General features: G+C 42.3%; 1 protein-coding gene across 3 annotated transcripts in view; it reads left to right on the forward strand.

Moving 5' to 3' along the window:
* SEC24A (SEC24 homolog A, COPII coat complex component) overlaps positions 1-14237 on the forward strand; it is a 97534-nt gene that overhangs the window by 62564 nt on the left and 20733 nt on the right. For all 3 annotated transcript variants that reach the window (XM_066272490.1, XM_066272492.1, XM_066272491.1), the window contains 2 exons: positions 7242-7415; positions 13039-13149. In XM_066272490.1, the coding sequence (XP_066128587.1) occupies positions 7242-7415; positions 13039-13149 (285 nt within the window). The remainder of the gene's footprint in view (positions 1-7241; positions 7416-13038; positions 13150-14237) is intronic.

The following is a 14237-nucleotide window of genomic DNA, read 5'->3' on the forward strand; positions in this document are numbered from 1 at the left end:
ACAAAGAGAGAGAAAGGGGAGGGGGAAGGGTGGAGAAGTAGATGGGCGCTTCTTCTGTGTGCCCTGGCCAGGAATCAAACCTGAGACTTCCACACACTGGGCCGGCGCTCTACCACTGAGCCAACCAGCCAACACCTGACTTCATTCTTTTGCATGTGGATATTTGTTGAAATCATTTGTTGAAAAGATTATTTTTCCCCACATTGAATTCTCTTGGGACCCATGTCCCCTTTTTGAAATCAGTTGATCATAAATTTGAAGGTTTTTTTCTAGATTCTGGATTGTTTGAATTGTTTTCTGTTCATTTGTATGCCTATTCTTATGCCAGTTCCAAACTATCTTGATTATGGTAGCTTTCTAATAAGTTTCAAATTAGGAAATATGAGTGCTGCCAACTTTTTTTATACTTAGGTGAGATTGTTGGGTGTCATGTATTTCCATATTAATTTTAGGCTCCGTTTGTCTATTTCTGCAGAGAAGCTATCTGGGATTTTTTTATTTTTTATTTTTTGATTTTACAGAGAGAGAAGAGGGGGTTGGAAGTAAGAAGTATCAACTCACATTTGCTTCCTTTTAGATGTTCATTTGTTGCTTCTTATATGTGCCTTGACTGGGCAAGCCCAGGATTTTAAACCAGTGACTTCAGCATTCCAGGTCAATGCTTTATCCACTACAGCACCACAGACCAGGCCCTAGCTGAGATTTTGAAAGGGCTTGCATTTAATAAGTAGATCAATATGGGGAATATTGCCATCTTAACAGTATTAAGTCTTCCCACCAACAGGTAGGCTATTTCTTTACATTTATTTGGTCTCTTTTAATTTATTTTCAACAGTATTTTAAAATTTTTAGAGTATAAGTATTACATTTCTTTAAATTCCTACATACTTTTGATGCAGTTGTAAATGGAATTGTTTTTAAAAATTCATTGCTTCTTGCCTGACCAGGCAGTGGCGCAGTGGATAGAGCATTGGCCTGGGATGCTGAGGACCTAGGGTCAAAACCCCTATGTTGCCAGCTTGAGCACAGGCTCACCAGTTTGAGCGCTGGGTTGCCAGCTTGAGCATGAGATCATAGACATGACCCCATGGTTGCTAGCTTGAGCCCCAAGGTCACTGACTTGAGCAAAGGTTCACTGGTTCAGCTGGAGATCCCTGGTCAAGGCACATATGAGAAAGCAATCAGTGAACAACTAAGGTGCTGAAACTATGAGTTGATGCTTTCTCATCTCTCTCCCTTCCTCTCTGTTTCAGTCTCTGTCTCTCTCACTAAAAAAAATGTCATTGCTTCTTCATATAAATATAATTAATCTTTTACCTATTGATTGCACAGTCTACAGCCTTGCTGAACTCATTCATTAATTCAACTAGTTTTTATTTATTTATTTTTTAAATTTTTATTTATTTATTTTTAGAGAAGAGAGAGAGACAGAGAGAGAGAAGGGGGGAGGAGCAGGAAGCATCAACTCCCATATGTGCCTTGACCAGGCAAGCCCAGGGTTTCGAACTGGCGACCTCAGCATTTCCAGGTCGATGCTTTATCCACTGCACCACCACAGGTCAGGCTCAAGTAGTTTTTTAGTGTTTATGTTTTAAAGGTCTCATTTGTTGTATCCCATTCATTCAAGATTGATGGGCCTCATAAATTTTTTATTTCTGTAGCCCTGGCTGATTGGCTCAGCGGTAAAGCATCGTCCCAACATGTGGAAGTCCCGGGTTCAATTCCCGGCTGGGGTACACAGGAGTAGCACCCATCTGCTTCTCCACGTTTCCCCCTCTCTATTTTCTCTATCTCTTTCTTTCCCTCCTGCAGCCAAGGCTCCATTGGAGCAAAGTTGGCCCAGGCCCTGAGGACGGACGGCTCCATGGCCCCCACCTCAGGCACTAGAACGGCTCCAGTCACAGTGGAGCAATGTCCCAGCTAGGCAGAGCATCACCCCCTGGTGAGCATGCCAGGTGGATCCCAGTTGGGCGCATTTGGGAGTCTGTCTGACTGCCTCCCTGCTTCTAAATTTGGAAAAATACAAAAAAAAAATTATTTCTGCACATATTGAGTATAAATTACTGGAAATGTATTTCCTAAAAGTGCTTTTAAAACTATTTTTGTTTGTCAGGACAGAAGCTATTTTATTGATATATTACCTAATTTGCATAAAGAGCTTGTAAGTACACCAACAAACCAACAGTTTGCCTTCTTTCTAGAATGTTTAAGTTAATAAGTCTTTGTGGTCACCTGCTTATTAGGTTTTGCTTTTTCTTTTTTTATGATAAATTTCATTACAAATGAAAGAATACAGTACAAAAGATATAAAATGAAATATTAAACTTAGCCTAGTGTATTCTACTTCAGAGTTTCGCATATGCCCTTGAATAGTTTCCTCATGCATATATAAGGATGTGTTTTAGCCTTTAAAGAAAATCAATGAGGATTACATCTGGCTTTTTTTATTTCTTTCTTTTCCAAGTGAGATGAGGGAAGATAGACAGGTTTCTGCATGCACCCTGACTGGGATCCACCCGACAGCCCCCATCTGGGGCTGATGCTCTGGCAATCTGGGGCCATGCTCGCAACTGAGCTATTTCTAGCACCTGAGGTGAAGGCTACACCGAACCATCCTTAGCGCCTGGGGCAATGCGCTCAAATCAATGGAGCCACGGCTGCAGGAGGGGAAGAGAGAGAGGGTGAGAGAAATAAGGGGGGAGAGGTGGAAAAGCAGATGGTCTCTTCTCCTGTGCTCCCTGACTGCGAATCGAACCCAGCACATTCACATGCCAGGCTGATGCTGTACCACTAAGTCAATCAGCCAGGGCCTAATTACTGTTTTAAAGTTGATTTTTATTTCATAAGCAAAGCATACATCTATTGTAGTAAAGAGTAATAACATTATTTTCTTTTAATTTTTTTTATTTATTGATTTTTAGAGAGAGGGAGGGAGGGGGAGAGAGAAAGAGAAATATCCATCTGTTGTTCCAGCTATATCATGTGGTCATTGATTTATTCCTGTATGTGCCCTGACTAGGGATTGAACCTGCAACCTCAGTATGTTGAGACAACACTAATCAACGGAGCCACCCGGGCAGGGCCACATTATTTTTTTTTAAAGTAATAACATTACTGCCTGACCTGTGGTGGCGCAGTGGGATAAAGTGTCGGCCTGGAACACTGAGGTTGCCGGTTCGAAACCCTGGGCTTGCCTGGTCAAGGCACATATGGGAGTTGTTGCTTTCTGCTCCTTCCCCCTTCTCTCTCTCTCTCTCTCTCTAAAAATCAATAAATAAAATATTTTTTAAAAAAAATAAAAAAATAAAAAAAAGTAATAACATTACTGATAACAGCTGAAGTCTTCTTGCATCAGCTTTTGTGTGAATGTACTTTCACTTTCATTCCATCCTTATGAAGTTACTGTAACCATCTTGGTGTGTATATCAGGCTTTTCTATACATTTACATACTTAGGCACCTCTCTATGAAAAGTGGATAATACACTGTTTTAGCATTTATGACATTGTACATGTTTGCAGCAAGTCTTGAAGATCCATTGATACTAATTTATATAGATCTCATTCTTTCAAACCTCTACTAGTATTCAGTAGAATGTACAAATAACAATTTAGTTATTTTACTACTGATTGGCATTGAGGATATTTCTGATATATATTTTTTGTTATGTCATGGTACTGTTTTGGGGTTTTTTGCATATATAAATTGGCACTTGACTGAGTGTATCTGTAGGTTAAATTCTTAGATATAAAATTACTAGGATCAAAGTAAGTATCCATTTAGAATTTTGATAGATATTGCCAATTTATCCTTTCAAAAAGTTTTTTTGAAAATTTGAATCCTCACCATTATTTAAGAAGCCTGACCAGGCAGTGGCGCAGTGGATAGAGCGTCACACTGGGATGCGGAAGACCCAGGTTCAAGACCCCGAGGTCGCCAGCTTGAGCATGGGCTCATCTGGTTTGAGCAAAGCTCACTAGCTTGGACCCAAGGTCACTGGCTCAAGCAAGGGGTTACTCGGTCTGCTGAAGGCCTGCGATCAAGGCACATATGAGAAAGCAATCAATGAACAACTAAGGTGTCGCAACGCGCAAGGAAAAACTAATGATTGATGCTTCTCATCTCTCCGTTCCTGTCTGTCCCTATCTATCCCTCTCTCTGACTTTCTCTCTCTGTCTCTGTAAAAAAAAAACAAACAAAAAAAAGAAAAGAAGGTATCTAGCCTGACCAGTGGTGGTGCAGTGGATATAGCATCGACCTGGGACACTGAAGACCCAGGTTTTGAAACCCCAAGGTCGCCGGTTTGAGTGCAGACTCACCAGCGTGAGCATGGGGTCCCTGTCTTGAGCGGGGGATCACTGACATGATCCTATGGTCTCTAGCTTGAGGCTAAGATCACTGGCTTGAGCTGCCCTCCCACCGCCCGTCAAGGCACATATGAGAAGCAATCAATGAAGAAATAAAAAGTGCCACAACTGTGAGTTGATGCTTCTCATCTCTCTCCCTTCCTGTCTTTATCTCTCTCTGTCTCTTTCTTGCTAAAAATAGAGAGATGATATCTAGTATTAAACCTCCATCACCCTCACTAAATACTTTGAATTATCTAATATCCAAATTTCAATGCCTTTCCCACATCATCAATTAATTAATTCAATTCTGACATTACCAGGAGATAGCGTGAGATCCCACAGGTTCTCTGCAACCCTCTCACCCCAATACACACACATACTTCGGAAACTAATTTGTGTGTGTGTGTGTGTGTGTGAGAGAGAGAGAGAGAGAGAGAGAGAGAGAGAGAGAGAAAGAGACAGAGAGGGACAGACAGACAGGAAGGGAAAGAGATTAGAAGCATCAATTCTTTGTTGCGGCTCCTTAGTTTTCACTGACTGCTTTCTCATCTATGCCTTGACTGGGGGGCTACAGCAGAGTGAGTGACACCCCCCCCCTTGCTCAAGCCAGTGACCTTGAGCTCAAACCAGCGACCCTGGGGTCATGTCTATGATCCCACGCTCAAGCCAGTGATCCTGTGCTCAAGCTGGTGAGCCCATGCTCAAGCTGGCGACCTCAGGGTTTTGAACCGAGGTTCTCCACGTTCCAGTCCAACACTATTCACTACTCCACTGCCTGGTCAAGCCAGAAGCTAATTTTAAGAACAGATTGTTGCCTGTGCTGTGACTGACTGGCTATAGATTGGAAGTCCCAACGACCTCCTCCTTGGGTTTCATTAATTTGCAGCTTATAGAACCCAGAGAAACATTTTGCTTTCTAAAGTTCTGATTTATTATAAAAGAGGATAGCTTGGAAACACACAGGACATGGTATAGGGAAAGGGAAATAGTACGGAGCTTTTGAAGCTTCCATATGCTCTGAGTGTAGCCCCCTCACCAAATCTCCATGAGTTCGTCAACCTAGAAACTCTGATTCCTATTCTTTTGGGTTTTTTATGGCGGCATTATTCCATAGTCATGATTCATTAAATTATTGACTATTGGTGATTGATTCAATCTCCAGCCTCTCTACCCTCCCTTGATGTGTTTTGAGGGAGGGGAGAGGAGTGAACTAAAAGTTCCAACCCTCTAATCACGTGTCTGGTTGCTCTAGTAACCAGCCCCCTCCTTAGATTACCTAGATGCTTTCTAAAAGTCACCTCATTCACATAGCAAAAGACATCTTTATCATTCTCATTACTACGTAAATTCTAAGGGTTTTAAGAGCTAAGTATACTGCTCACAAACATTAGGGCAGGGGTCCCCAAACTTTTTACACAGGGGGGCCAGTTCACTGACCCTCAGACCATTGGAGGGCCGGACTATAAAAAAAAACTATGAACAAATCCCTGTGCACAATGCACTTATCTTATTTTAAAGTTAAAAAACAAAACGGGAACAAATACAATATTTAAAATAAAGAACAAGTAAATTTAAATCAACAAACTGACCCGTATTTCAATGGGAACTATGCTCCTCTCACTCACCACCAATGAAAGAGGTGCCCCTTCCGGAAGTGCGGCAGGGGCAGGATAAATGGCCTCAGGGGGCCGCAGTTTGGGGACCCCTGCATTAGGGGATCAGGAATGTGCAGATTCTTCACTACTTTCAGCCATTTGGTTTTTTGGGGGGTTTTTTGTTTTGTTTTATTTTGTTTTGTTTTGTATTTTTCTGAAGCTAGAAACCGGGAGAGACAGTCAGACAGACTCCCGCATGCGCCCGACCGGGATCCACCCGGCACGCCCACCAGGGGGCGACGCTCTGCCCCTCCGGGGCGTCGCGCTGTTGCGACTAGAGCCACTCTGGCGCCTGGGGCAGAGGCCAAGGAGCCATCCCCAGCGCCCGGGCCATCTTTGCTCCAATGGAGCCTTGGCTGCGGGAGGGGAAGAGAGAGACAGAGCGGAAGGAGAGGGGGAGGGGTGGAGAAGCAAATGGGCACTTCTCCTGTGTGCCCTGGCCAGGAATCGAACCCGGGACTTCTACACACCAGGCCGACGCTCTACCACTGAGCCAACCGGCCAGGGCTCGTTTTTTTTGTTTTTTGTTTTGTATTTTTCTGAAGTTGGAAACCGGGAGGCAGTCAGACAGACTCCTGCATGCGCCCGACCGGGATCCACCCGGCATGCCCACCAGGGGGCGATGCTCTACCCATCTGGGGTGTTGCTCTGTTGCAACCAGAGCCATTCTAGCGCCTGAGGCAGAGGCCACAGAGCCATCCTCAGCGCCCGGGCCAACTTTGTTCCAATGGAGCCTTGGCTGCGGGAGAGGAAGAGAGAGACAGAGAGGAAGGAGAGGGGGAGGGGTGGAGAAGCAGATGGGCGCTTCTCCTGTGTGCCCTGGCCAGGAATCGAACCCAGGACTCCTGCACACCAAGCCAGTGCTCTACCACTGAGCCAACTGGCCAGGGCCACTTTCAGCCATTTGTATAGCGCATTTTTACCAATGAAATAAAAGTTGATTTTGCATCTCATTTGCATAAGGGAACAACTTTATTTGACTTGTTTGCTTTTCTGATGTTCTTGTTTAATAAATCAAATGCTTTTTTATATCGCTTCATATTCATTTTGAAATATCCCTTAATTTTTGTGAGCAGTATATATAGACTAAATATATATATATAGTTCTTCTTATAAATTACAGTATCACATCTAAACTTTTTCATTTACTCTGTCAGTTTGATAAGTGACAAGATAAAATGTAAATATCCATCTGTAGGTGTGTATATAAATCATTTTGATAAATGTTTTTCTTCTAGGTCTTTCCATTCATACTTTCCATGGGAACTTCTTTGTTCGGTCAACAGACTTACTGTCTTTGCCTAATGTAAACCCAGACGCTGGGTATGCAGTGCAGATGTCAGTGGAGGAGAGCCTTATGGACACTCAGTTGGTTTCCTTTCAGTCAGCACTCTTGTATACATCCAGCAAAGGTGAGTTGTTGTGGTTTTTTGTTTTTTGTTTTTATTATAGCAAAAAACATATAACATTAAGTGTATAGTCCAGTATTGTTAACTGTAAGAAAAATGTTGTAACAAAAGATAAGAATTTTGATTTGGTCATGTATTGTGTGGTTTGTGATAAACTCCCACCCTTGAGGTAATTACTCATTTCTATTAACCCAAAAGCATAATCCTAGTTTTGAGAACTTTGTTGCTCTTCTTGGTAAACTGAAGGTGTTTGGTGTTTATTTTTCTTAACCATTTTATTATATAGGTATTTACTTAGAGTCTGCTTAGAGTCAGGCACTGAAATATGTTTTGATGACAAAATAGTCAATAAACTGAATTTAAGAAATCCTTTTCCTCATAGAGCTTATTCTAGTAGGGGAGATATAATTAAAAGGATAAATAAGTAAAAAGTGTATTATGTAATGATATTAGGTAAGGAGAATATAAAGCAGGTTAATGTGTTTTGTCCTAAAGATGATGTGAAGATTGGCTAAATTTAGTTTTTTATTTTAAAGTTTACCATTCTCAGCCACTAACTCTGTTTTACCTCCTTAAAAAATGTTTCAGGACTGTTTCTGTGCTATGTATACTCACCTTTACAGTCCTTCCAAAATCTATAAAGAGTATGTAATTTTAGGCCCTGGCCAGTTGGCTCAGTGGTAGAGCGTCGGTCTGGCATGCAGGGGACCCGGTTTCGATTCCCGGCCAGGGCACATAGGAGAAGCGCCCATTTGCTTCTCCAACCCCTTCCTCTCTGTCTCTCTCTTCCCCTCCCGCAGCCGAGGCTCCATTGGAGCAAAGATGGCCCGGGCGCTGGGGATGGCTCCTTGGCCTCTGCCCCAGGTGCTGGAGTGGCTCTGGTCGCGGCAGAGAATCGCCCCCTGGTGGGCAGAGCGTGGCCCCTGGTGGGCATGCCGAGTGGATCCCGGTCGGACGCATGCGGGAGTCTGTCTCTCCCTGTTTCCAGCTTCGGAAAAATACAAAAAAATAAAAAAAAAAAGAGTATGCAATTTTAAAGGCATTTGAGGCCCTGGCCGGTTGGCTCGGTGGTAGAGCGTCGGCCTGGCGTGCGGAAGTCCCGGGTTCGATTCCCGGCCAGGGCACACAGGAGAGGCGCCCATCTGCTTCTCCACCCCTCCCTCTCTCCTTCCTCTCTGTCTCTCTCTTCCCCTCCCGCAGCCGAGGCTCCATTGGAGCAAAAGATGGCCCGGGCGCTGGGGATGGCTCCTTGGCCTCTGCCCCAGGAGCTAGAGTGGCTCTGGTCGGGACAGAGCAACGCCCCGGATGGGCAAAGCATCGCCCCCTGGTGGGCGTGCCGGCTGGATCCAGTCGGGCGCATGCGGGAGTCTGACTGCCTCCCTGTTTCCAGCTTCAGAAAAATACTAAATAAATAAATAAATAAATAAAGGCATTTGAATGAAAACTTTTAGTATTAGAGAATTTTACTTTTTTATTGTGATTGTACTTAACCCAGCACATCATAAATTAAAAGATAGATTTCTGTTTCTTGATACCACTTTTAAATAACAAATGGAGAACATCCTGTTTCCTTTTCTTTTTTTTCTTTTTTTTAATTTTTTTAATTCATTTTAGAGAGGAGAGAAAAAGAGAGAGAAAGAGGAGAGAGAGACAGAGAGAGAAGGTGGGGAGGAGCTGGAAGCATCAACTCCCATATGTGCCTTGACCAGGCAAGCCCAGGGTTTCAAACCGGCGACCTCAGCATTTCCAGGTCGACGCTTTATCCACTGTGCCACCACAGGGCAGGTTCCTTTTCTTAACATTAAAAAAAAAACACATATAATTGACGTATGATAAAATCTACCATTTTAGTGTACAGCTCCACAAGATTTGACAAATATATGTATTTATTGTGTAACCACCACTGCAATCAAGATATCATAATCAGTTTATTACCCCAAAAATCTCATGTTTTTTTGTTTTTTTTTTTTTGTTTTTTTTTTTTTACAGAGACAGAGATAGATAGGGACAGACAGACAGGAACGGAGAGATGAGGAGCATCAATCATTAGTTTTTTGTTGCGACACCTTAGTTGTTCATTGATTGCTTTCTCATATGTGCCTTGACCGTGAGCCTTTAGCAGACCGAGTAACCCCTTGCTCGAGCCAGTGACCTTGGGTCCAAGCTGATGAGCTTTTGCTCAAACCAGATGAGGCCGTGCTCAAGCTGGCAACCTCGAGGTCTCAAACCTAGGTTCTTGACATCCCAGCCTGATGCTCTATCCACTGCGCCACCACCTGGTCAGGCCTGGGTTTTTTTTAAGTTATTCAGTGATACATCTGTTAAGGGGTTACTATCCAAAATTTGTAAAGAAACTCAGATAATTCTCCCTAGCTCCTGGCAGTTTTCTGATCTTACAGTTTTTGCCTCTGCAAGAATGTCATATAAATGGAGTCATACATTAGATAGCCTTTTGTACCTGGCTTCTTTCACTTTGCATAGTGCATCCAAGTTTCATCTATGTAATTACACCAACCAGCAGTTTGTTACTTTTTATTCCTAAGTAGTATTCCATTGTACCCAGTGTGTGTATTCACTTTCCAGTTGAAGTTCATTTGGTTATTCCTAGCATTTGGCAATTTCAAATATAGCCCTTGTAAACATATATGTACAGATTTTGTGTGAGCATCAATTTTCATTTCACTTGTAAATACCTGGGAGACAGATTGCTGGGTTGTATGGTAAATATATGTTTAACTTTTTAAGAATCTGCCAAACTGATTTCAAAGTGGCTTTACCATTTTGCATTCCCACCATAGCATATGAGAGTTCCAGCTGCTCTGCATCCTCACCAGCATTTCAGTGTTTAGGTTTTTTTTGGTTTTGGTTTGAGGTTTTTGTTTTTAACCATTTAAATAAACTATAGAGGTATCTCTTTCGGTTTTATTTTGTGTTTCCCTAATAAATAATGTTGGATATCTTTTCATATACTTATTGTTGGAAACTTGGGGTTGTTTTGTGAAAAAGGTGATAATTTCTATGCATGTAAACAAATCTCTCATTTGTGATAATTTCCCTTAGATGAATTCCTAGGATTAGAAATATAGAGTGAGGCCTGGCCTGTGGTGGTGCAGTGGATAAAATGCTAAGGTCATCGGTTCGAAACCCTGGCTTGTCCTAGTCAAGGCACATATGAGAGTTGATGCTTCCTGCTGCTCCCCTCTTGCGCGCGCTCTCTCTCTCTCTCTCTCTCCCTCCCCCTCCCACCTTCCTCTCTAAAATGAATAAAATCTTTAAAAAAAAAAGAAATATAGAGTGTAGTAATGAACTGTCTAGAAAAATCTTGGTATTGCCAAATTTCTATTCAGAAAAAATTTACTGATTTGTAGGCCCTCATGTGCCCTTTTCATTTCAGCCTCTGATTTTTTTTTATTTTTTATTTTTGTATTTTTTCTGAAGCTGGAAACGGGGAGACAGTCAGACAGACTCCCTCATGCGCCTGACCGGGATCCACCCAGCATGCCCACCAGAGGCGATGCTCTGCCCCTCCGGGGCGTCGCTCTGCCATGACCAGAGCCACTCTAGCGCCTGGGGCAGAGGCCAAGGAGCCATCCCCAGCGCCTGGGCCATCTTTGCTCCAATGGAGCCTCGGCTGCGGGAGGGGAAGAGAGAGACAGAGAGGAAGGAGAGGGGGAGGGGTGGAGAAGCAAATGGGCGCTTCTCCTGTGTGCCCTGGCCGGGATTCGAACCTGGGACTTCTGCACGCCAGGCCGACGCTCTACCACTGAGCCAACCGGCCAGGGCTCAGCCTCTGATTTTATGTGGCTATCGTTGCTGCCATTTTGATAGGCTAAATATTATATCTACTTTCTTTTTTTTTTTTTTTTTTTCATTTTTCTGAAGCTGGAAACAGAGAGAGACAGTCAGACAGACTCCCGCATGCACCCGACCGGGATCCACCCGGCACGCCCACCAGGGGTGACGCTCTGCCCACCAGGGGGCGATGCTCTGCCCATCCTGGGCATCGCCATGCTGCGACCAGAGCCACTCTAGCGCCTGGGGCAGAGGCCACAGAGCCATCCTCAGCGCCCGGGCCATCTTTGCTCCAATGGAGCCTCGGCTGCGGGAGGGGAAGAGAGAGACAGAGAGGGAAAGCGCGGCGGAGGGGTGGAGAAGCAAATGGGCACTTCTCCGGTGTGCCCTGGCCGGGAATCGAACCCGGGTTCTCCGCACGCTTACTTTCTTTTAACATTGTTTTTATCAAGAATAGAAACTCTAAACAGTGTTACCTTTTGTGCAGATATTTCTTTTTTTTAAAGTAATAGGAATTTTGCATATTTACATTTTCATTAGTTTTAAATTGTAATGTTCATCTCTCTAGATTTTTGGGGTTTTTTCTCTGGTATTCGGAGTCTTGCTAATCAGAAATTAAAGGTTGACATGATGTGTATATATAATTATTTTAAGTGAGAGGAGGGAGGGATAGAGAGACAGACTTCCACATGCGCCTTTACTAGGATCCATCCAGAGACCCCAGTCTGGGGCTGATGCTCAAATCAACTGAGCTATCTTTGGCACCTGAGGCTGACACTGGGCTAGGACCAACTTATCTGTTGTCAGTGCCTGGGGCCGAAGCTGTAACCTGTCCAGCCACTGGCTGTCAGAGGGGAAAAGAGAAAGAAGGGAGAGAGGGAGGAAAAGAGAAACAGATGTTTGCTTCTCCTGTGTGCCCTGACTGGGAATTGAACAGGGACAGTGTTCTTATCCACTGAACCAACTAGCCAGAGCTGATGTTTTATATTTGATGGTTGTCAAAAGGTTTTCTTTTTTATATATATTTATTGATATTTGTTCTTATGGCTAAATTACCAAAGAGAAAGTATTGTGACTATTAGGCCATTTCTTTTATGTTTTCTTCCTGTGATGAAAGAGAAAGGTATAAGATTTCTCTCTTGACTTTGAAAATCAAAACATATTTTGGAGTAATGTTATATATAAAGTTTTGTGTGTATATACTTATGTATATTTTTATTACAAAAGATAAAATAACAAAAAAGTTCAGAAAAGCCAGCTTTTAAAAGCTCAAATTTTACCATCGTTTGAATCCATCCCTGTTGTCTTTTCAGCAATAAATTGAACAAAAAGATTTGTAGTAAAAATATTTATATAAATAAAACTTTAGAGTTTCACATTAAAGTTTTTATCTCTACTACCTATTTAATTCTACTTGGTTTTAAATAAAAAAGTGATTCTACTGTAAACTTTTTTTTTTTTTTTTTTACAGAGGCAGAGAGAGGGATAGATAGGGTCAGACAGACAGGAATGGAGAGAGATGAGAAGCATCAATCATCAGTTTTTTGTTGTGACACCCTAGTTGTTCATTGATTGCTTTCTCATATGTGCCTTGACCGCGGGCCTTCAGCAGACCGAGTAGCCCCTTGCTCAAGCCAGCAACCTTGGGTCCAAGCTGGTGAGCTTTTCTCAAACCAAATGAGCCCGCGCTCAAGCTGGTGTCCTCGAGGTCTTGAACCTGGGTCCTCCACATCCCAGTCCGACGCTCTATCCACTGCACCACTGCCTGGTCGGGCTATTGTAAATTTTTTAATATAGTTTATCTCTTACTAACATTTTTATGTTTTCCCAAAAGGTGAAAGAAGAATTCGTGTTCATACTTTGTGTTTGCCTGTAGTTTCAACTCTGAATGAAGTTTTTCTTGGAGCTGATGTTCAAGCAATTTCAGGGTTATTGGCCAATATGGGTAAGAATTTTTATTACTTATTGTCAATATTTTACAGGTCATAACATTAGAAAAATCCACAGAGTTTTGTTTTTGTTCAAATAATTAGCTTTAAAGGTTTCGGTGTTTTGGATCCCATGTATGCCTGCTAAATAACTATTTGAATAAAGAATCTGCTGCATATTGCCTTATCTTTTAAATTTAAACTGTTTTATTGAGATATAATTCATATAACATGTAACTTTACCCATTTTAAGTATACAATTCCACTGTTTTTAGTGTACTTACAGGTTTGTGTGGCTGTCACCTCAATCTAATTTTAAAATATTTCTATCACCCAGAAAACAATCTTATGCCATTAACAGTTACTGCCCACTTTCTCATTTTTTCCCTTGTTGACCTCAGGCAACACTAAACTGCTTTCTGTCTCCCCCGGCTAGCAGAGCATTATCCCACTACACCAAAGGTGTCTGCTTGATTCCCAGTCAGGACACTTGCAAGGAATCAGTCAATGAGTTCATGAATAAGTGAAACAAGAAATTAATCTCTCTCTGTCTCTGTCTTCTCTCTCTTTCTCACACACACACACACACACACACTCTCACTCTCTCAAGTCAATCAAATAAAGAACTTTTTTTTTTTAAATGAACTGCTTTCGGTTTTATAATCTCTCTCCTATGGACTTAAATTATCATTTCTTAATGTTTAATAGTAGTGGTTAATAGCTCTTTTATGAGCTCTGTAACTTGGATTACAAGAGACAGTGTTCTATAAAGATCATTAGACCTTGGAGTCATGGAATTTGGGATTGCAAACCAGTTTACTATCACATATACAATAAGTTTGCAGCCTTGGACAGATCCCTTGGACTAACAGATTTATTAATATCTTCATGCCAGTTTTTTTCTTGACATATTTTTGGGGGGTCCCTTTCTCAAACACATAGAGTTTAGCATAATTTTGGTTCTTGCTCTTTTTCTCCTTCAGGGAAGACTGCCAGTGGGTCCATTTGCTCAAACTCAAATCTACCTGTAACTGGAATAGTTACACATTTTCATGCATTTCTTACAGGGAAGATTTTTTTTTTTTGATGGAGACTGGTGAAGGGT

This window comes from Saccopteryx bilineata, chromosome 4, assembly GCF_036850765.1.
Source record: "Saccopteryx bilineata isolate mSacBil1 chromosome 4, mSacBil1_pri_phased_curated, whole genome shotgun sequence".
In the NCBI taxonomy this organism is placed as follows: Eukaryota; Metazoa; Chordata; class Mammalia; order Chiroptera; family Emballonuridae; genus Saccopteryx; species Saccopteryx bilineata.